We start from the raw sequence: 23,978 nt of genomic DNA on the forward strand, positions 1-23,978 counted from the left end.
GAACAAACTAGCTTTAGCAGAGCCATGTGTAGGAGTGATGGTGTGTGTGTGTGTGTGTGTGTGTGTGTGTGTGTGTGTGTGTGTGTGTGTACACGTGTGTGCGTGCATGCATGTCTCACTGTGTCTCTTAGCTCCCCCAGTGTTTCTGCACTGTGACCCAACAGGACCTCAGCTGTCTCCTGGAAGCATGTCACCCACTGGTTATCCCCGAAGTCTGCTAAGTTGGCCTGAAAGTCAGACAGACAGATGATGAAGAGGCGAGAGATTATTTATGTGTGTATGTTTGAGTGTGTGCATGTGAGATCACAGAAGATACAAGATTTCTCAAAGTCAGCATCACTGTATGTGTGTCAACCAGACATTAATGATGTGCACTGTGTGCACTTTGCACTTACAGAAAGTAGGAGTCTATATTTAAAGTTGGGGAACTCTCGGTTACACTTTTCGCAGCGGTACAGTCCGTTCTGTTGGTCTATGACCTTCTTGTTGCAGTCTGCAGATGGACAGGCCTGGTACAGACAATTCTCCTTACGAACGTACAGCACCGTCGCCACGCAGCTGAAATAGTCTGCCTGAATAGAGAGAACAAAAAATAGGACAGGAAGAAATCTAATTATGGAGGATAGAGCGGCACGATCAATAAAAACCACCAAATCACATCCAACTGCTGCAATTTGAATGTCTAAGAGGCTGCAGTTAATTTGCAGGTGCTTCCCCTTTACATAATATTGTGGTGTGGAGAAATCTAACCTGCAATTCAAGTTACATACTGGTAAAATCTTCCAAAACAAATCAACCTTAAACACTATCATTTAATTGCAGAAAATGTTTGTATTGCATTTTGTATATTTTATTTGATACTTGGTGATCATCCAGTTTCCCTGCTTAACTGGTAGCTCTCTCATTTGAATGTGTTGGTGCTGTAGTTGCTGGCAGATGTTAAAAACATGAAGATAACTGGAGCTGTCCTAGCTACTGCTTGATTGCCTTGTTTCATTAAAATTTCAGGATGTCTCATTCTTTTCTTTTGGAGTCTTGAGTGAAACTGTTTTACCAAGATGTTTTCAGTTACATTTTCAATGTGACAAAAATAAATTGCACAAGAATTCAAGCTTACAATCACTGTGTAGACATAAAACAGCTTCTCATACAAGGCTGTATAAGCTGACTATTGCACATATGCACTGGCAACAGATAATTATGGACTTCTTCGCTTAAAAATCCTTATTAGTAAATTATAATATTAATGAAGACAGAGCTCCTTTACTGTTGACATTAAGGCAATCTGTCACTGAGTATATCCACTTTGAGTTTTAAAACTTCTACATCTTCAAAATAAATAAAGATTCAGTGGTTCCTGTTAAAAAAAACAGATCCTGCCCCTGCTGAAGAAGTGGACCCTCTCTGAATGTTACTGCATTATTAAGAGGTAAACAGGTGTGATTTTACAGACTATAAAAAGGCACGTTTTTGTGTGCCAGGAGAGGAAGTCCGAGCATTGCAAAGACTGTCGCCACACTTTTCAAAAGCAGCGATCTTAAAAGGTGTACAATGAATACATCGGAAAAAGACACCTCTTCAAAGTGTTTGTTATGTAGGAGGATGCATCTTGGTAGATGAACAAGACACCAGGTGGCTCAGGCCATAAGAACAAAATGAGTAATCAGTGCACAGTACAAGAGTCAAAATCACAACACAGTTGTAGTGTACGACGACTAATCTCAGAAGACACAATGACTCAAACTCTTTCCTGTCGGAGTACAACTGCTCTCCTGCCCACCATAAACTGAAACCTATTTCAAGTAGGCTAAAAACATCACGAAGGAGTGTCGACAGCTTAGAAAACATGGTCTGAGTCTGCCAGCCACAACGGTGAGCCACATGAAGCGATTCCATGGTATGCATGGTAACAAGTGTACAGGCCGCGCTCAATAATTAATGACTACTACCATGACGCTTCAAGATAACAACAACAAGATAATACTGCCATCGGTACAGGAAGTGTATAGGGATGGTTCACGACAATGCTGCGATATCATTCGCATTAAACAAGTCTTAAGTTAAACACAGCAACATTAGAAAGAAATATTCATCAAACCTTTGGATGAATGTTGGGTGAAGATGCTATGGGTATCATTTTGGCATTACCTTATATTATGATTTTTGGTATTTTTAAATCATAAAAGCAATCATCAGCAAACAGCAAATGTCATGAAAATAATGTCCATCAAACTGAAGTGAGAAAAAAAACAAAACAAAACCATGTACGAGAAGGAGAAGAGCCAAAGTGCTCCTTCTAGTGGAGGCAGGACACCCTTCAACAGTTTTAGGAAAATTAATAAGCTGCTTAGGGTGAAAAAGAGAAACATTACATAAAATAAAAATAAACTCGGATCAAACTTGGCATGATAAGTAAAACCGTTGCCAACGAGTCAGTCCAGCTGGTAGATGCACGCTGTTTACACATCTCTATTTGACTTCCAAACAATCTTGGAACAGTTTAAAAAGAGAGCAGAGGGAGTTTGAGAATTTCTATGCATAATAGATGCAAGATGAGACGAATCTCTCTCTCCCTCTCGAATACATAAATTGTGCTAATGTACACATACACACCAGCACACTCACATACACATGGCTAACATACAAGGTTATATGCAAAGAGCCAAACTTACACATTTGCAATACAGATACAATGAGCTAAACTTCTCTCAGTTATGAATTTAAATTAAAGTGTACACAGTCAAACAGAATCAAATTAAAATGCAGCGATGTGTTGCGGTAATTTAAACAGATATTAGCACCTTAGGCGGCAGAACTCACACTGCTAAAATCAACAGCTAAAAAGGAAAGGAATGCGTACTCTGGGGGGGAAAAGGCTATTCTCTCATCTTGTGGAGAAGCACAGCATTTGATTTCCATAAATGTAAATATAAAGAATGCACACGGCAGATGAACTGTGTCTCATCGGGAAGAGGCGCATACGTGTACACGCCTGCTTGCGAACAGACACACACGGATAGAAGCGGACGCAAGCAACAAACCGATAAATACGATATACACGCGCATGTAGGAAACCACAGAAAAATCCTTTTTCCTAGCTTCACCAGAGGGTATTTCGTCTACCAGGAGAACAGGCCTTAAACAAGATGTTGGAATTACAGCCAGAAATTAAAATGAAATGCTTTAAAATGCATTCTAAACAACAACTACAAGCTAGAGCTGGGCCAGACTCATTACTAATGTTGGCCTAAATGAGTCTATCAAAGACTCTCTTTAGGATACTGGCCAAATTCACACACACACACACTGACGGAGCATTGCTGTTCCTTCGTTATACAACCCACACTTTCTGTAAAGTGTTTGGTAAGAGCACTGAATGTGAAAAGGCCATTGTGTTCTCTGCATCCCTCATGAGATGGTTGACGCTGTCCTATGTCCCCACGACCTCTACAGATACTGTCAGTCAGACTTAGAGCTCTCTCTGACACTTTCCTCCCGCTAGCTAACACTGACTCACATGCCTCATAATCTGTCCACCCATCCATCTACCCAGTACCCACGCCACACAGCAAGAACCCCTCCAAAACACTTACTAAGAAGGTTTATTAATTAGGAGGATTTCTCCCGTAAGCAAACAGCCCTCTCCTCCTCAAAACTCCGCTCCCGTGTTTCCGCCCGCGCGCCTGCCTCATCACATTTCGCAGACTTGGGCAGATTAGAGCGCTGGAAGGCTGGAGAGGTGGGAAGGCAATGGGTGGGGAAGGTGGTAGGAGGGTGGACATGGCAGGAAGAAAAGAACAGGATGCTTTCTTTGGGGTTGTGATGAGGGCTCATGATGTTGGCAGATGCTACTGAGAATGTGAGCAGGGATGTCAGCAGGATGTGGACCATAGCACTTCCATCGCAACAAGCCCACTCTAAATAAATCCCCCCCGCATTTGCCATCATGTCTCCCCTTCTCCTTCTCCTGTTTTCTTTTTTTTACTCTCCCTCTGTATTCCAGTGTGTGTGTACACAGAAGCCTTGGGGCAAAGTCTTAACCTTAAGCACACTGTGGAGAACCTAGAAGAGCAGCATGACTAACACTGCACACAAAAACAGACACACACAAACGCTCACAGACACACCGCACACAAAAATATGTGTGCACACTTACCTAAACATTTAAACACACACACACACACACACACACACACACACACACACACACACACACACACACACACACACAAAAGATTCAGAAATTCTTCATTCTTATCACAGCAAATCCCTGTGTCACCTTCTGGCACCTAAATGCAATTAAAATTTGTATGTGGAAGGGCAACCAAGTGAAAATCTACTTCACATAATTGACGTGTCTGCACATGCCAACTTTAATGCTTGTCCCAAAATCCCAACACGTACAGACAGACACACAGCTACATTAATTAGAAATGGCTTGTACACTTGCGTCCACACGACCACACACACACACACACACACACACACACACACACACACACAGAGTCTCACACATACATGGAGGCAAACAGGTAGAATGTCAAATTAGACTCCTTCAAACTATGAGCTAATGATTTGGATTTCATTATTATAGGCAACCTCCTTAAAGGTGTTCAATCACAGAAACGTTTGGGGGCACACGAGGCAGAGAGAGAGAGGAGGAGAAGACAAAGAGAATAAGAGAAAGGGAAAATAACAGAAAAAAGAAGAGAAAAAATATGAGCTTGAATTTTTTTTTACAGATTCTCACCTTTCAACTCCTTTCCCCACATCTGCCATCTGTATCCTTTGTCACTTGTCTCTCTTTGTCACCACACTCTCCCCTCCGTTTAAAAAAAAAAAAATCCTTTTTCCTTCCTGTGGCCTTGTTTCCTTCCTTCCTTCAACACGGCTTTGTAAGTGACAAGAAGTTTAAGTGGCTCTGCCTGGCTTTTCTACCCTCTCTCACCCTCCCATGTTCTCAGTTCGTGCTACTTCCCTTCTGGTAATGTTATGCCCTATAGGCTTCCTCCACCTCCAATACATAATTAGAAATTTTTATTAGAAACGACACTGATGTTGGAGCTGCTCGTAAGTGGCTTCTAATTAAACGTGAGGAATGAGAGAGACTAGTCGAAGATAAACCTAATTAGATAGAAAGTTTATGAGAGGCACATACCACTTACACGCACTCTACTTTTAGCTGAAAGCATGATAATTGTGTGCAATGCCACTTCTTGAAATGGCACACGGTTCAATTTGAGAATTTCTCACATGCTCCTCCAAATGGCACACAGCAGTTCATTCAATACTGCTAATATGTGAACATCACTATTTCCCTCCCACAGCTAAAACAAGAGAACCATGACTCTAATCCATGAAGTCAAAGCAAGCTGCGGCCTACAGCTGCTCTATTTACAATGAATGGAAGACTGACTGTGGGTTTGTGTTTGTCTAAATGCTTACATTCAAATGACTGTGAAGCAGTCCGTTGTATAAATCACTAAATCCATGTCTGTTCGCAGGAAATGATCTTTGATAGTTTAAATAAGAGGCCTTCAGTCTATATAATAAAAAAAAAAAACCCAACCCCAACATTTAACCTTTTAAATCCCTGTAATGTTTAGTAGCAGGAGCATACCTGATCTCAATTTTCCACTTTGTGATTTCCAAAATTTTCCTAAATGCATTCTGACAAGCCCCACAAGTGATTGAGCTGAATCCAGCTGTGGTTTTCACTGTACGCGTAGGTAGATAAAACATGAGCCACAGCGATAGGGCATAAGAGACTCCTAACGTCAAAGACTGCCAACATGATGGATTTGTCCTGGTGTGACTGTGAAACTTTGGTGCAAAACAGTGAAGCTCTAACCCTTTGATTCGGAGGGGACCGACACCAAACCCAGTGTTTACCACGCTCGTCGAACAACACTGGGAAGATTTTCTGCTCTCTAACTCGGTTGTACTGTAGCTATGCTGATGTTACGTCATCTGTAGGGGGTTTTTTTCATTCCTCTTCAAACAGTAGCCAGCTGCCTGAGTGAGAGGACTTTACTGACTCGCACATCAATCTGCTCCCAGCCAAAGTTTTCATAAAGAACCAACTCAGATATCGAACCAAAACTGCAACACAAATAACAAGATTAGTTTTTTTGCTGTTACACCTGGTGGCTTCCATTTATTTCATCTACTGAATATCCCCTTTCTCCTGTGACTCAAATGCAAGAGGATGAATAAATATAAAGCTCAGAAATCAAACCTGAAGTTACACAGCCCAATAAAAGCAAGTAAAATGATTAGTGCCACTGTTACTTGTGGTTCTAATAACGGTTCATCCATTCTGGTCTTTTATTGTGGACTGAACTGAATCATTCAGGGGCCTAAATTAATCTACAGCCAAACCCAGAGAAACAGAGATATCATATATGCAACACATTCAGAGAAATGAAAACATGAACTATGAATTTCCACCATTTACTTGGGTCTTCCACTAAGTAATAGTCCACTCATAGTGTTTTAATAAAGTATGAGTTCCATGAATAAAAATGAAATCTGACTTATGGACAGATTTAGCTTTCATTGCAAAGCTGAATCTATTAGTCAATTAACATGAAATTAAACTGCAACAACTTTCAAATTCCAAACATCCCCTTGTTCCAGGTTCCCAGTTGTGCGGATTTGCTGCTTTTCTCTGTTTAATATCACAGTAACATGAAAATCTTCAGGGTTTAGACAGCTAGTGGGGCAAAACAAGACATCTGAAGGTGACACTTTGGGCTTGGGGAAATTATTATAGACATTTTTTTCGGAGAATTTGTAGAATGGCTAATTAATTAACTGGAAGGATAATTAAAAAGACACCACCGATATCTATTTTATGGTACATTTTTCTTTAAAGGGTCAGTTCATCCATATTACAAGAAAAACCCACATTTCCTCACTTACCTCTAATTGTGTCAATCCATGACAGTAATGGTTTCATCTGCCCTTGTTTTTCAAGATTTGTCTCTGATATTTATGGTTATTTTTGGGTGAACCAACCCTTTAAAGCTTCACATTTAAATGTAAAATGAGCCTTTTCTTTTAGATGAATTCCCTGCTGTATGTTTGCATGTGAGCACTGCACCTTCTCTCCTTGTCCCATGTGTTCATTCTTCACGTCGCTCAGTGTTTTCCAGTTCATCTTTGCTCCGCTGCCCACTGACCTCGTCTCTGTCAGGGACTGGCTATGGAGCGCATAGCCTGTCCGGTCATACCTGGACATTAAAACACAGAGCACACGTACAAATAAAGGTATGCGCAGACACGCTTGTACATGAAAAATAAACACACGCTCTTTTAAGTGAAATGTGACATAGGTTATTTGAAGTGTTAGGAGACGAGAAAGAAAAAAGAAGGAGGGCTTGTTGGTTAAAATAAAAAACATAAACAGCATGTGAGACCCGAGAGCATGTTTAATGATCCATGAATACTGAAGTGATTATATTACAGTATACCATTAATACTACACCTATGTGAACATGTCCAGGATTGAAGCTATTTTTTTAATGAAAAAGAGATTGTGAAACCAGGTGTGTTTGTTTACATGTATGAACGTACATGACATTATATTTGCTACAATCTAAAGAAACCATCTTCAGCTCTGACTGACTTTCGCCCATAATCCCTGATTGAACTGCATCTGTATCCTGTCATCTCGTTTATCGGACATTCGGCTGTCTATCATGGACTAATGCCTTCACACATCAATCAGCCTTTTATATTTACATATGTTTCTGGCCATATACACAGTTTCTTCACTGATTAAAAAAAGAGGAACAAACTGTTCTTGTCTACCCACTCCATCTATTCATTTATCTACCTTTTTAATATTCCCTTTAAAATCTTAACGCATCAGTGTGACTCCTGCTCTGTATTCTAGCCGAGCAGAACAATCTAATCAAGGCATCATCCAAATTCATCAGTTTTCTTCAATTATGCAAGCCAGCCTAGTCAAAACAATCCCACAAAGCACCACATCGCCACAGGAACTCGAGTCAGACAGACACTCTTTGTCTTTTTAAAGCACAGACCTAAATGTTAAAAAGGAGTAGAAAAACACTCTGTCTGCTCCTTGAATAACATTCATTGTCATTCGTTCACCGCTGTCAGCATGTAAACTGGGGAGAAGACCAAACAGCAGCAGAGATCAGGGAAAAGCCAGGGATTAGAGAAGAATGGAAGAAGGAATGAAAGGAAGGAGGGTCCCTGCCTTTTAGTTATTTAGCCCTTTGAATGTCAGGATGAGATGGTGTATTGACCAGAGACTAATAAGAGCAAGATTAAAGCTGGAGAAATGGAGCATTCCCCTCCTCTCTCTCTCTCACTCACACACACATACACACACTCACACTCACGTGTAACTGCTGTAACTAATAAAAGGCGCACACACAAAAAATGGCCACCGTTATTGTTCTTAGAGCAATTAGCTAAATTTATAAACCAGACATTAACGACTGAAAAAGTGAATAGAACAATGCCCACAGGTACCAACAAACATGCCCCTTTATTTACTGTCTTCACGCTGTGAGGCTGTGAGCATGCTGTTTGACGCAATTTTATGCCTAAGAATAGCTTTCGGTGTAACACACAGGCAATCATATGCACACTGCAGCATCATGTACATAAACGGAATAAAAGTGGGAAAAAAACGTTTATTTCAGCGTGGCCAGACTGGGGAACAGCCTTAATGAGTGAATGAGTCATAACTCAAAATCCCTCCACAGGAACTGGAATCCAGTTTGATGCGGCTCGCCGTGTGCCCATCTCTCTGCACACGTACAGTAGCAGTTCAGAGCGAGAATCCAGAAATATCCATGTTCTGCTTTTCTGTTATTCCCTCCATCCAATCCTGTCTACATCCTGTCTGGAGTCCCGCTGGGACTGAGGAGGCACATGCCACCCGTCTCTTGACACGTGATTATCAGGGCTTTGCATTCAAGTTTATTCATCTGTGTCTGGGTGTATGTGTGAGCATGCCCTGTGTTTAGTATTTATTATAGGTCATTTTACATATATAAGATTATACATATATACTGCGTCTTATGTGGTCCTTGTGTCAAGTTTCACTGTACACTGCACATGCCAGCATGACCACATTGTATGGACAATTCTTTATGTGTTTTGAATGTGTGTGTGAGCACTGCACATCAGTGTGACTCACCAGGCCCTCAATCTAAAGGCCTCCGGTATGTCTGGGTTGACCATGACTGTTGAGCTGAACAAAGCAGAGAGAGATCTGCCCCCAAAATCAGACAAGCGAGCTCCTTTGATGGCGACCACAGGCTGCCCTGAGCCGTCAAACTTCTCTGCCTGGAGACAGAAAAAAGTTTGTGAAAGACAGTAATTGAGGACAGAAAGATGGAAAACAACAGACATCAATAATTGTCCCGTAAATGTTCAGTGTGTGTCTGCAGCTTGGAACGACCAGAAAGTAATATGTGGTATAGTTTGCTTTAATAATTGGACAACCTACAAGATAATTTGAAAGTCATTTTTGGATTTTGGCAAAGAGGAGGATTAGCTCTTGGAGATTGAATGAGCTTAGAGAAGAATAGTGCCATTTCATGCACATTCGAGAGTTATTTAGCCTTCCGTCTCAAATCAGGGACTCTGGTCCAAAACACTACTGAAGGTCACCGGAATGATTTGACCGATCCAAATTTTACAGCCCCGAGAACTCAATCAAACTGCTCTGTACGCAAGAGCTCACACACTGTTGTGTTATGTGCACTGACACGGATACATGCACACACACACACACACACACACACACACACACACACACACACACACACACACACACGCATGGACACATTCATAAACACACCATTAATTACAGTCTGCTCAACATGTTTTTATGTTAAACCATAAATCCATCCCTGGATACAGACGGAGAGCAAGGAGAGAGAGAGAGAGAGACAGAGGGAGAGGGAGACAGAGGGAGAGGGAGAGAGGGAGAAGGATTATAGTTATTACCTCCTCTCCCCACAGTGTGACTGCCACCACTTTGCCAGTTGTGTCTATTAGGTTGAGGGCCCTCTTGGAGACTTCTCTGCTGGTCTTAGTGGTGATACGGGATACATCCTCCACACTCTTACACACTCCAATGACATCTATGGGCAGAGAGAATCAATTAATCTCCATCTATAGACAGCTCATGAATACAGGTAGGCAAATATGCTTAGACACACATTAGAAACACGAAGCAATAGTGTGTTATGTTAACAGAGTCTTTTGAAAAGTCTCAATGTGGTAGCAAGTGTAAAAATGCCCCCTAGATGTTCTCTGCATACTGTGAAGTGTTATCACTTCATAAGCAGTAAAGATCCAACCCAGCAGAGTTGACACTCCCCTCTGATATAGCCAAGTCACAGCAGACTGACATAAATGTCATAAAAGGCTGGCTAAAAGCCAGGCCCACTTTCCAAATCTCAACAAACACACTCATTCCTCATTCATGTTTCCTGTCATGCTCAAGGCCTAAACACTTCATTCAGGATTACTGCACTAAGGCGCAGTCACAGCTGAGAGAGGGTGAGACCCTGGCCTACCATGACTCATATCAAAAACTAAATCAGAACAAGTCTAATTAATTAAACTAATCAATTTATAATGCCCTTATTGTACAACACATGATTTTCACAGGGTTACTGAAAACAAAAACAAACACATGCACGTTCAATCAAGACGCAGTGTAAAAGAGATTCATGCATCTCAATACTGTGACACAGGGTTAGATACACTGAGAGTACAATTTTAACTGAATGAATCGAATCTTTAGACTATAAAGTGTAAAAATAAAACAATGACAAATGCAATCATGTGATGAGCATTGATAATTTAAAAGTGCATTTTTTTCACAACCCACTTTCATTCATGTGAAACGAGGAAGAAGCAGCCATATTTAAGAAGCTACGATCAGCAGAGGTTTGTCATTTTTACTTGATTAATAACTAAAGGTGCCCTGCGGAGTTTTCCTACGAACAAACAAAGTAATGTTTACATTCACAAGGCGCTGTCAGTATCCTCGGGACCTGACAAATGTGTTAAATTCATCCATAAAACAGCTGCAAAGCCGATTCTTTGACTACTTTAAATTGTGCATTGTATATTTGAAGGATTTCAAGAAATCATCTTCCCTGCCTTAAAAACTCCATAGGGCACCTTTAAATGGCTTAACAATTATCACAACTGCGGTGGCTAATTTTCTGTCAGTCATCTCATGCTGTCAGAACTAGTGCTTATGCATTAAATAAAATGATTGGACAGAATTATTATAAAGACTTTTCAAACCAGTCATTCTGTGAACTTCATCCGCCTGTCTGCTACCTCTGCTAACCTTTTTCTAAACCCCCACCCCCGGTTCCTCCCTTGCTCTCTGTCTGCGCTCTCTCAGCTCTCCTTAATTCCATTATGATTGAGACGATGTCATCCACCTCTGAACTCCATTATCACCACAGGAACAGGCTGACAGTTCTCATTACCATGTTATAATCCCCTATTTAACAAAGAAGTGGAGAGAGAGGGAGTGGAAAGAGAGTGAAAGGAGAGACAACAGATGACGCACAGGACATGTAACGCTGCCCCTCAGCGACCAACGCAAACACGCTCCTCCAGGTAGAGCGCTCAGCGCATCCCTTCGCTCTGCAGTGTGCTGCTGCGCTCACGTGTATTGCTCATAGCTTACACTAATGTAATCATGTTATATTAATGCTCTAAATGTAAACCCACATAAATCTTCCACTCAGGAGGCTGCAGTATGTTGTTTACTTTACAACCATTAAGTTGTTCTCTAATATGGCATGTCCAACACTTAAAAGAATTAATAGCCCTGCTTGTGCTGTCTTCCAGCAGCCGCTGTAGGTTTTGCTGATCCTATGCAGTCGAGCACTAAATTACTGTGCAATGCAAAATCACATCTAGACAAGAGACCACACATACCTGTGCTGATGGGTGTGGTGAGAAATGCAACAAACCCGAACCTCTCAACCCACAGAAGTCAGTGAAACAATGATTTTCATCCTAACAAGATTTTGCAAATTCAACTGACTATGCTAATTACTCCCGAATTACTCTTCTATAAAACAGGCTCATCTTGCTTTGAAAAGCTGTTACCCTTTGACAGACTGAAATGTGTTTGAACGCCAAGTATAAAAAAATATCAAGTACCAAATCAGATATCTCATTTGTAATCGTTTTTGTTTGTTCTGTCATCAGATGGTTCCTGAATAAAATCAAAGTTTGTGCCAATTTTAAACTTAATCTTGTTGAAGTTAAAATGTCATTTAACATTTGACAACTTGAGCCTGTGTTGTTACACCAAACAATGGGTTTTGTAGAAAAACAAGTTTGTATTTCTCAAAAGTAAGTTGTCTTGTGTCGCTACCAAAAAACTCAGGTATCGAATTGATACAAATAATGATAACTTTTAAATGACACCCATCCCTGTTCATAGTTGAAAAAAATAGACAAACTCTGTAACATACAATGTTAAGTCCTCACCCCTCAACATGCAAAACAAGAGCAGTTTCTCAAAAATAAATCGTCACTGCCACAAACAGAGAAACATCACCGTCATACCTCTGCATCACCTCACTAATAGCTCTGAGTAGACTGCTAACGGCACACTGTTGAATCACTAATTTCAACCCCAATCTACACGTGGACCATCCCAATTTACCTGTCACAGAGATAAGACATTCCTGTCAGGTGCAGAGGGCAGGCACCGCAACTAACCTTCATAAAAACAGTGGAATGAGCCTTATCCTCTTTTTTTATCTCTCCTCTTTACTGTATAACTGAATTAACCTTCTCTCTGACCCTGTCATAATGTATTCTTCCATGACATCTGGCTCACAACTGGCTGGCACGTGCCCTTCTATTAGCTCAGGGTTTTCTTTTTTTTTTTTAAATTTATATCAAGGACTTATAATCACCTAGGTTGACTGAGCAGTTAGAGAGATGGTCTGGTTGATAACACACGTTTAAATACTGGCAACAGCTAACATGTCCTAGACTTACTGCGCCAGCTCACTTTGCGGTTACTCAACAAACCTCTCGCAAGAACCAGTAGTACAAACAGAATCATTCTGAAGTGGCACATACAAGTGAGTTAAGAGAATGTGTGGCCATTTCTCGTACCAAGAACAAACGAAATTCACAAATGGTCCCTACCTGTCGTACCGGTCATACAGAGCTAGTTTTTATCTATTAATTGATCTAATTTTATTGGCCTATACTTGCATACAAAATTACAAACAGTTCAGTGGTTGTTGGAAAATTCTCTCGCCCCGATGGTTGCGTCAGGGTCTCTATGCAGGTTGCTGTCAATTATTTTCCCATAACACCCAACGGTGTAACACCACTTACTGTAGGCTGTAATATTCTCTCATCTAATAGCTACATGACTGTCACATCGCCGTCCTGACCGCCACTCACATCAGGCATGGATCGCTTTGCTTTAGAAAGACTTCTTTAAGCAACTAACTTCATGTCAGAGCAGTCACTATTTATTTCTGTCACAGTACAGCGTTGCTCTGGAGACGTCATTGACAGCTGCACTATTTATTGTTTCAGGTCCTCTACCACTACACTGACTCTGATTTTGCTTCTGACGGCAGAACTTCAAGCTCTGCGGTGTGGAAGTAACTTTTTTTTTTTTTTTTTAAATGAAACATACCCATGTGCGGAACAAGTAGCTTTAAATTGCAATTTAAGGGGCTGATGGTTAAATCTCATGAAAGAACATCTCATTAACAGCCGACATTCATCAGGCTGAAACGAGCAATTAATGACAAGTTTGTACAGTCAGGAGAGTTTGGTGAATCTGATTGGGAAAACTCCTGAAAGGTCTCGGATAAAAATATGAATATTTTCTTGCTTGAGGCTTAAAGCTTTTCTTTACACTGACGTCAGTCCAAGTAACTTGTAGTGCCAAATATAACTGACCGTTCTCTTATTATTCAAGAAATAACAACCTTTCCTTCATCTGATTGGACTAATGCACAACTCACTTGGCTATTGTTGCTTCTGGTTTTCAAAACACATGTACTCTATATCGTAGCCAGTCAGGAATGTGGTAAAATATTTCCTTAATTATCCACAAAAGTCAGTATCTGAAGGAATTTGTTGCACAATAAAAGAAAGAAAAGCCACACAGTTCATGAATCACACTCCATTTTCTGTCTATAACACCTTGTTTCAGTAGTTCATCACAAAGTTTGGAGAGGCAGTGAGTCCCATCATTATCTGAACACTCACCACAGAGTGCTGATTGGTTTGACACAAACCTATGTGGATCAGCTGATTATCAATGTTTTCGAGCCTTGATTGCATAAATTGAGCTTTTGAGATGTAGTCTGGCTTTGTGAGGCTGAATAAGCTGAGCTGCCACCTCTGCCACTTTTATCCCAACTGTCCTTGGCACAAAAGCTCTGCCTGCTCCCTCTCACTCTTCTTTTGTTCTCTTATTGATTAAATGGTGGAAATGTGCAAATAAAGTCTCACTGATGGACTTCTTCTCTTACCAATGATGGAGTCCTTGTCTATGTTCTCCAGCTCTGCGATGGGCACAAAGTCACAGTGCAACGTGGGGACGTCCTGACTGTCATCACACGGTACAATGGATGAATGAGCATGGAGGGTCATCTCGTAGTCGTTCTTCAGCGTGGTGTACTGTTTGTTGGCCACCTTCAGTGTAGCCTTGGAGATGTAGTACACCTACAGAGGACAGGTGAGTGAGGTGTGCTGGTATTATAAAATTAGACCTAATCAAACTGGTTATTTCCTGTGAATTTGAAGCAACTATGACTGATCGAACTGAGCGCACACTTTATTGACGCTGCCAAGGAAATTATTATAATGATAAAGCTTCTGTTCCACCAAAACCCCTTAATAAGAATGGAAAAAACCTCAAGGTCAGACTAAGATGTGGTGTCATATCAGTCCCATCACTCCTCTAATTCACCAGAAAATAAGAAGCAGCTGAGAGTGTGTCTGCTAAACAGTACAATTTAAACTCAATCTGCAGGGCACACTTCTTCATTTACTCTCCCAGCTCTGCATCCAATACCCTCCCCTCCCCCCCCCTCTCTCCCTCTCTCTCTCCCCCTCTCTCTCTCTCCCTCTCTCCCCCCCTCTCCTTCTCTCCCTATCCTCCTCTCTCTCCTCCTCCTCTCTCCCCCTCTCTCCCTCTCTACACAGAGATAGGAGCATGAAACTAATGTGATAAGCATTCTGGCCGCTCAGAGCCAGTCACACCCACTCACTGTTCTGTCAATACTCAGATCACGAAGGAAAGACGGATTCATTCCTTTATTTATCTTTGGAGGGCAGAGGGCACAAATTGGATCTGGGGCTGTGTTGGGAGTCACTGCCAGTGGCTGATACCTGAGCCAGTGTGACTAGCAAAATGATGGCCAGGGTTAATTGAGTTATTAAGCTCTGTGGGCCAGACTGAGTTGAGCAGGAGCTTTAGCATGTGTTCTACCTGGCTTAGGTAGCATAGGTTTTGTGAACATGCAAAGGGCTTGTTTTAAGTGTTGAGACTGAGCATCACACAAACAACACACCTTTCTAAGACCTATTTTCTCTCTTGCATAAACAATAGCATGTTGATCATGTTGGTCCCTGAGACTGGTGCTAACTGGTGGAAACTCTCTTTCTAGGAAAAAAAAAGCATCTATATACTTTATCTTATATTTAACTCTTCCTATAAATATGAATTGTTCCTAAATAATTGAGATTATTCAAGGATGCTACTGTCTATACTTTCTAAGTCTTGTATAAAATTCTGTTTGGTTTGCAGCCCTCCAGCAAGGTCAGAGGTCAGTGTCATTGTCAGTTATGTAACAGGAGCTTGTGCTAGTGGGCACTACATTTCTTACTGAAGGACAGTAAAGCAGATGCTCGCTGACATGAGGTCTTGAACCAGGGCCCTCTGGTTGAAAGATGATCCTATTAACAAATGCTGCCTCCGAGACTCTTAAACCAACTGGTTTGGCAAAAAGATTTATGTATTAGTGCTCGACGGATTTTAATTTCAGTAAAGGAAAGCTGCCGCTTTCTTTCGAGTCTAGCTTGGCCAGTAAACTACCACAAAGTAGCCTCTAGAAGTCTTGCTCTGTGAGGAAGAACTCCACTCTGTCTCTCCTCTCACTGTGCTGTCTGCTCCCACACACACATACATACACGCACACACACACACACACACCAATAAAGTGCCTGGAGGCAGCGTCATGTCCTTGTTCTAAGCAAAATGCATTCAGAATTTCAGCCAAAGTTAATATGAGTTTTCAGTATTCTGAATTTTTACCAAATCAAGTGGGTATCTTCCAAAGTTACGTCCTCCTTTGATTCCTTGAATGAAATTCCCTCTAAGTGTTTCCCTGCACAGCGTCTTCTAACACCATGTTTACACAGCAGGTGTGCATGCAGCGTGAGCAGCAGCTCAGCAACTGTGTGCGTCTACACTTGAGGCGTTCAGGCACAGTTGCAGATCAACACACAATCACTGTAGTTACATACACACAGCACAGGAGAATCAAGTTGGAGTCTAAAAATATGCAAGGACAACAAGTATTGGATTGATTAAAACTGAAGTGTATCTTTTATGCTCTCCCTGAGCCATGACTACAGGAGACGACCTTGGACACAACACAATAAAAATAAACCAACGTGTGACTACCAGAACAAAGATGGTGAGTTAATTAGGCTAACTTAAGACTGCTGACGCCTAATACAATGTAGTCTCTCTACGAAGGGGCCTCATTCCCAGAATGGAGAGGAGGAATGATGACAGTGAGCATTAATACTCTCAAAATACATATCAGCATGTTATTATTGCGTTAAGACAGATACAAATCCAAACCTATCCTCTATATAATATATTACAGGAATACTTGACTCAAGAGTTATAATCACTGTGCCAATCACTTAAGCCCTGAAAAACTATATACATGAATCCTCCATGGAGAACACAGCCTGTAAGACTGGCAATGAAGACAACCGGACACTTTAACAACAGCAAAACAATAAAACAATAATGTCAGATTTTAAACATTTTCTCAAACTGCAATTGGTTTCATATTCCCAACCTGATACATCCACTCAACTACTCAGTATGTCTCAAACATATATATTTCAGTAAAATGTGAGTTAATAAATCCCATCCACAAAATCCTCTAATACTTGCCTCCAGCTCATTCATTGGCCAGAAGTCCTGCAGGCACGGGAGGATTTTGCAGAAGGGGTTTATTAGACACTATTTTACCAATGATACACTGAGGTGCTGTGTGCATACAAAATGGACACGTCACTGAGGCTTAGCCTGCAAGTAGTTTGCAAATTTGTTATAGCCTGTAGATATTGTCTTGCTGCTGTCAAAAGGAGTCTTGCATTAATGACTAACACGGCTACGTGTGAAAGCTCCTTTGGAGAGAATGTCAGCACAAACATTTACTTGCAGCTTCCTGGCAAATGCGCAACACACGCTCAAGTTATCATTTTTTGTGTGAAACGTCGACAAGCTCTTATCACATAAAATGTGGATGGATATGGGTGAGTGGGACTTGCTCACCTTGCCTTGCTCCACTAGAGAGAAAAACTTGTCCACCTCCTTGTTGAAGGCTGTGATCTTGATTTCTCCCTGCGGACGAGAATATTTCCATTAAGCAACATCTCGTTGAACGGATAAAACAAAAAACAGCCATGTGTGACGTGTGTTGATATGCAACAGACAGATATTCAGACCTCTCTGCTTCTATACTCACACTCTCATCCACTATGTCAAAGGAGAAGAGCTTGCCCTCTCCTTTTGAGTTACTCCAGGTGCGGACATTGGACTTGTTGGTGACTCGGGCTCTGATAGTCCACCTAAGGATATACACAGAGTGGACATCTGTAATACTACATCAGAAAACCTAAGCTCACAAAATGTTTTACTTGCAGCAGTTACATAAATGCCTGCCATCATGTTTTCATTTTCCATTTCCAGTGACAGATTTCTTTTATGTCAGTGCATATACAACACTTATTATAAAGTATATCTTTGTTATGAATATTTTTCTACTTTTCTTTGACCAACACTGTTCTGTCCAACTTAACTGAAGTTGCAGTCTAAAGGTCAGCTCATACAGAAAGAAAATGCTGCAGAGACACTTTAAAAAGCTTCCTATTTTTGTCAATGAGCATCCCATCTTAGCTCACATCAGTTACCAACGTGAAATACACCTGCGCAGAAGAACAATTCCCAAGGAAACTGGATGAGTGTCTTTTCAGTTTTTCTTTTTAAGTTCTATGAAAGACAAAAAAAGCATCCAACAACTTTCTTTTCAAAGAGTGAACTAGGTGTTGTACATCTGCCAACTCCTGGATGCATTTAAAATGTGCTTCTCATTCTGTTTTTAACAACAGCCAGCCGAGCTCGGCAGTTTATGCAGCAGTGAGCTTTTTGACTGCGCTGATAATTGTGCAGTGGAGGATATTCATACCATAACTTTGCCTGCAATTAAATCCCCTATCATGAGAGCAGCTGCTGGCCCAGAGTGAACCCCATTCCCTGCTCAGTATGGATAAGACTGCTACACTGAGGTTTTATGGCAGCCAAAAGTCAATTATAGTCTGCTCTAGATGCTATTACTTAACACGAGTAGAATGGGATGAGAAAGCCATGCAAACGGCCATAAAAGACCATGTGCAAATACACAGCATCTACCGTATGAAACACTTTGTGTCACAGACGGACACACACTTTTCATCTCATGCAAACATACGTGGAAGAACCACAGCTGCTGAAGTCATCTGTTTTACTCACTGTAGGTACTCCCCAACTTCAAAGTTAGAACAGTCATCAGTTTATTACAACTCCTACAGGCACAGTTATCTTTACAGCTTGCAATTTCAAACAGAGCTACGTTATCAGAGCCCAAACACAGAGGGGGAGTTGACAGGGTACTTTTACTCCAATCTGGACAACTACATCTTGCTATACTGTGCTCTTGTCTTTTTGTGGCCAACTTTAAGGTCAGAGACAGAGACTTAAGCCTAATGAAACGATAAGAAGCAAGAGGGGGAGAAAAAAGGCAGTAAAATGGAGCCCTGGAGGAGGTAAAGGAAGGAAGGGTGGAAAAAAACGAGGTTGGTCAAATCCCCACTGGGCGAAGTAACAGAATCAAAACCTCAGCAGCAGATCATAAAGACCCAGCAGTACCTGCCATTAAAGTGTCCGTTTCTGAGGCGAGATTGGTCATTTCATTTCATTTCCATACAAATGGGCTGACTAACAGGCACACACACAAATCCACACAGCTACACGTAATGACAAAAAAAAAAAAAAGATTGGTTGCACATGCATGCAGAAACACTTATACACACATTTCCCAACATGCCCCAAAGTGCCACTCAGAAATAGCAGCAAACAGGGACGTAGAGGCAGAGCATGAGCGGAAATAGTTCAGCTGATGGTTGAGCAGAAGGGGAGAAAAAAAAAAAATCAAAGTGAAATCATATCATAAATGAACGTATACAGAAGAGGTTTTCTTGGAATATGAGAGGGAATACACATATGTCAAGTTCAGTGCTTTGTGACTATCCACTATCGAATTTAAGTCATGTTTAAATTCTCTTACAGACACCGAGCAGGCACATACAGACGTGGACATACACACAACTTACTTGCTTTGGTAGGGGTTGAGGGAAGCAATCGGAATCACTTTAGCTGAAGAACCTGGAGATGAGCTGGATGAAGCCTTCATGGGTGAAAACTTTGAGGGTGAAGCCTTCATGGGTGAAAACTTTGAGGGTGAAGCCTTCATGGGTGAAAACTTTGAGGGCGAGGCCTTCATGGGTGAAAACTTTGAAGGTGAAGCCTTCATGGGTGAAAACTTTGAAGGTGAAGCCTTCATGGGTGAAGCCTGCATGGGTGAAAACTTTGAGGGTGAAGCCTTCATGGGTGAAGCCTGCATGGGCGACTTTCCCACAAAACCACTTCCACGGCCTCGGGGAGGACAATGGGCTGCTGGGAAAAAAATGTAAATACTTTAGGAGAACATCAAATTAATGAAATGGCAATTTAATAGTGCTAAAAGATTAGCAAATTCATTTATTTGTCGACATAGATCTTTTCATTTATCAAGCAAAAACCCACACAATATTTTCTGGTTCTAGATTCTCCAATGTCTCCAAAGGATTAGTAATATACTAATGTAGTATAGAGTAAAAAGTAAAGCAAGAGTGGGCTACCGAGGTCTGGCAAGCTCATTTCTTTCTAACTGCATAATTAAACAATTGTCTGGATCAATTATGCTTATTTATACAGAAATATAGCAAAGGTAGCATTCTTATAATTTTTTCATTGACTGCAGAGACGTTCCATACATTGTGAGATAGTTATTATCTCAAAGTACATGTCAAACTTATCAATAACAGGATCTGATGTTGACAAATTTATTTCGCAGAAACTGTAACTGTAAATGTAACTGATAGAGCTCCTACCAGATTTACAAACTTAATTAAAACACCCTGACGAAATATTTTAGCAGTTACAAAGTATAAGTGGTAGCACTGTTATCTGATCATGTGAGCAGCTGCCAAAATAGTAAAATAGCTGAGAAAGTTAAACCCTCCTTACAGATCTCTCCATAGAGCGACTCAATTCTCTGTTAACATCAGTTTCTGCCAATGATTTGAACAGTGTTTTCCCCATGGGTAAGGCTGCCAAAGAATTATTAATTTGATAATTACTGTAATTATGCCTTTCAGTCATAGCAAAAATAATAATGATAATTACAATTTGTTATCAACATATCAGCCTTGTGGCCAAGACACCAGACATAAATCTGTAAATACTAGTCTTAAACACATTCCATGCATCATGAGGATAGTTTGAGTGAAAGACAAGACATAAAGTTTAGAGTTAAGATGAGGAAAATGAGGAAGGCTAAAGTTATACGTTGTTTCCCACAGATGCTTCCAATAATCCATATTTCATACATTTATTATATTGTGTAGTAACAACAGAAGATATTTATATATTTACTTCTGTCAGATACTAAGGGGCCAGTATACTCTGTCCAAAGGGCTTGTCGGATGGTTCGATAGATTCAGAACCCCCCCCTGTGTTCGACCATTTCTGTGACTTTTCAAAACTAACAATTCAACATTCACACCCACTTCATGCTGTGACTGGCCAGCTGTGCTGAGAAAGTACACTGGGACTGAACTTTTCTCTCAAACTGCGACCTTATAGCCAAGTGGTTAGAGCGCATACCACCTGGGTACAAATGCCCTAAGCAGCGAGTCCCTGGTTTGACTCCTGGCCAGCTGCACTCTTTGCTACATGTCATTCTCCTGCTCTCTGTCCCTGTATTTCCTGTCAATCTTCAGTCCTATCAAATAAAGACATAAAAATTTCCCAAAAAAAAGGATAACTTCCTTTTATTTCTAAAACTAAAATTACTGCTACATTGTTTTGCGCCTCTGCCAACCAATCCAGTCGCAGTTAATTATGACATGAGTGACATTCAACCACCAAATTCTGAATCCTCGTTTATCCTTGAGTCCAAATTTGTGCCAAATTGGAGAAAGTTCCCTCGAGGTATTCATGAGTTTACCTGTGGCAGACAGACGGACGACCCGAGAACATAATTTCTTCTTCTTTTGACAAATGACAATGCCAGAAAACTTGAACAGTTTGGACCAGCCCCAAGAATCACAAGGTGTTATCCCACCTCCCACAATAAATTAGCATCAGCCCCATCAGCAGGATAGATAGATAGCTGCTGTCAGAATGCATTTTATGCAATGCCTCATTTTGGCATGAATGATCTGCCATATTGGGCAACAGCAATTGGGGGAAGAATTGTCTGAGATAAAAAAGATGCAATTACACAGAGACCACTCGACCGATTTAAGCTCCAATGCTGGAGAACAACAAATATTCACCTCTATGACACCCTCCTTGTACTTCTGTGTGTATGTGTGTGTGTGTATATGTGTGTGTGTGTGGTGTGTGTCTTGAGTACATTCCTCAGGGAAATCACAGGTTGAACAGCTATTTTCAGGCGAGGGGTAATTAACATCAATATTCATACACACGGTATCTGGATAGAGCGTTAGAGGGAAGGAGCTGGTGGTGAAAGAAAAGAAGGGGAGATGATAGGCGGTGGGAACGGGTGGAGGGAGGGTGAAGAACAGAGCGAAGAGCGGCACAGAGCTTTATCAAGGATCCTCATTTTTTGTCATTAAGATCAGAACATGCTCCTAATATGTATGCCAACAGTGTTTGTAAAGCGTGCTTGGTGGTGAAGACAATGTAAGAGCAGAGAAATGTATAGACAAGAAAATAGCGATAAATAGAGAAAGTGAATAAGAGAGTGTGTGAAGTGTGTGTGTTTTCTAAGAGACAGAGGGAGGAGAAGAGAGAAAGAGTTGTGAGGACAAAGGAAACCTGCAGAGAATGGTTACTGATGAATAATGAATATTTTTTTTAGCTGCACTTCAGCGAGCGCAGATCTCACTGGAATTTAAATATCATCGGCGAAGCAGTTTGAAGCTAGTGTATTTTAAGTGATGGCTGCTGATGAATATTTAACTGGTAACACAAAACTGTCGATGGCTACTGTGTCATGACCTCTGACTCTACACCTACTGTTAAAGACTGTTTTTTTGTGTATTACTTCAGAATATTGATACTTTTGAATAGAGAGAGTACAATATCACCTGTGATCGACATGCTCAAACTGTATCAAATGCTCCAAACATTTAAAATTTGTTCTTCAAACTCTGCTGGCACCTGAAGAAAAAATGTTGCTCTGATCACATCCTCCCACTCCAATGTCATGGAGGTCAGAGGTCACTACAGAGCAGAATACCTAGAGTTGACAGGGGGGGCTTTCCATTCATTTAAATACACTTCTTCCCATCCTCGCTCCTCCGTCCTCTGGCACTTGACCTAGATTAAGGTCTGCCATCAAGGACGTTCAAATCCTTAAAAAATATGTCCTGGAGAAGACAAGGAGAGTGAAGGGAGGAGGGAGATATTACAGGTGTATCCTTCAGTAGAAGTTTTTTTTTTTTTTAAAACCACATAGCAACACTGTTTCAATCTGAAGCTGTTCTGTGATTGGTCAGCTGATGTAATGAGACAGTATAGGAGCAGACAGGTGGTTGGTTGTCTGATTGCAGTACCGCTGGTTGAGCAGACTGTGTACAAACAAATCCCAACACCAGTAACGTTTAGGGAATAAAAATAATTAAATGTTTTTATTCTGCATCGTGAATGAATCAAAAAACTGTTTCCTTCATCAGTGAAAGACTTTTCCTTTCTGCTTCTCTTTTTTTTTGCTCCAAGAGTATCTTGGCTTATTCGGGGAAAATGTTTGTCCTAAATAACTGATCAGTCACAGAATTATCTGTCCTATAAAATCCAGCCTGTATAGTATGGACTTAATATACCTGTAGCCTCACAGCTTATAATTGATTTTCATCCCCACTGGCAGGAGCTACTAAGACACGAGGAAGAGACACAAGTGAAGGAAGTAAGAAGCCAAAATAGCTAAATGGAAGCGCCCAGAGATTCAGTGTGTTGCTCAAAGACTGTAGTCTTTACAGTGGCTTTAACCCAGAACCTCTGATAAAACAGCAGCCTCCCTAGTCATTACATTGCCCACAGCCCATTGGAAACACTTCATTTGTGGAATTTGACAGTTTTGTGAATGCACACAAATTCATTGACCTACTGCAAATGCAATTTACAAAAATATTGGAAAGTAATCAAACACTTAGCCGCATTCAACTGGAGAAAACGCTTTCAGACTTTGTGCATAAGGTTTGCTTTTGTCTCTAAAGAAGAATACAGGACCATTTCATCAACAGAACAATTAAACAGAGCAGCAGGTTTTCTGTAACTGGTGGGATCTCCGAAGTAACATGGATCAAAGGATATAACGAGGAAAGAGTCT

The 23,978-nt window shown here is 40.9% G+C and overlaps 1 protein-coding gene across 2 annotated transcripts in view; it reads right to left on the reverse strand.

Annotated features, from left to right (window-relative positions):
• Positions 1-23,978, reverse strand: part of LOC111662680 (replication protein A 70 kDa DNA-binding subunit) — a 36,777-nt gene that overhangs the window by 7,729 nt on the left and 5,070 nt on the right. The window contains exons 7-15 of one of the 2 annotated variants that reach the window (XM_023416620.2): positions 19,693-20,032; positions 17,790-17,892; positions 17,597-17,665; positions 14,547-14,739; positions 9,997-10,133; positions 9,182-9,330; positions 7,106-7,235; positions 396-572; positions 120-227 (exon numbers count right to left, since the gene is read on the reverse strand). In XM_023416620.2, the coding sequence (XP_023272388.1) occupies positions 120-227; positions 396-572; positions 7,106-7,235; positions 9,182-9,330; positions 9,997-10,133; positions 14,547-14,739; positions 17,597-17,665; positions 17,790-17,892; positions 19,693-20,032 (1,406 nt within the window). Of the gene's footprint in view, positions 1-119; positions 228-395; positions 573-7,105; positions 7,236-9,181; positions 9,331-9,996; positions 10,134-14,546; positions 14,740-17,596; positions 17,666-17,789; positions 17,893-19,692; positions 20,036-23,978 lie in introns of both variants that reach the window. The other variant, XM_023416619.2, reaches the window with a different exon arrangement.

Source organism: Seriola lalandi, unplaced genomic scaffold (genome assembly GCF_002814215.2).
Source record: "Seriola lalandi dorsalis isolate HSWRI2012SDOR001 ecotype SW California unplaced genomic scaffold, Sedor1 jcf7180002054567, whole genome shotgun sequence".
Taxonomy (NCBI): Eukaryota; Metazoa; Chordata; class Actinopteri; order Carangiformes; family Carangidae; genus Seriola; species Seriola lalandi.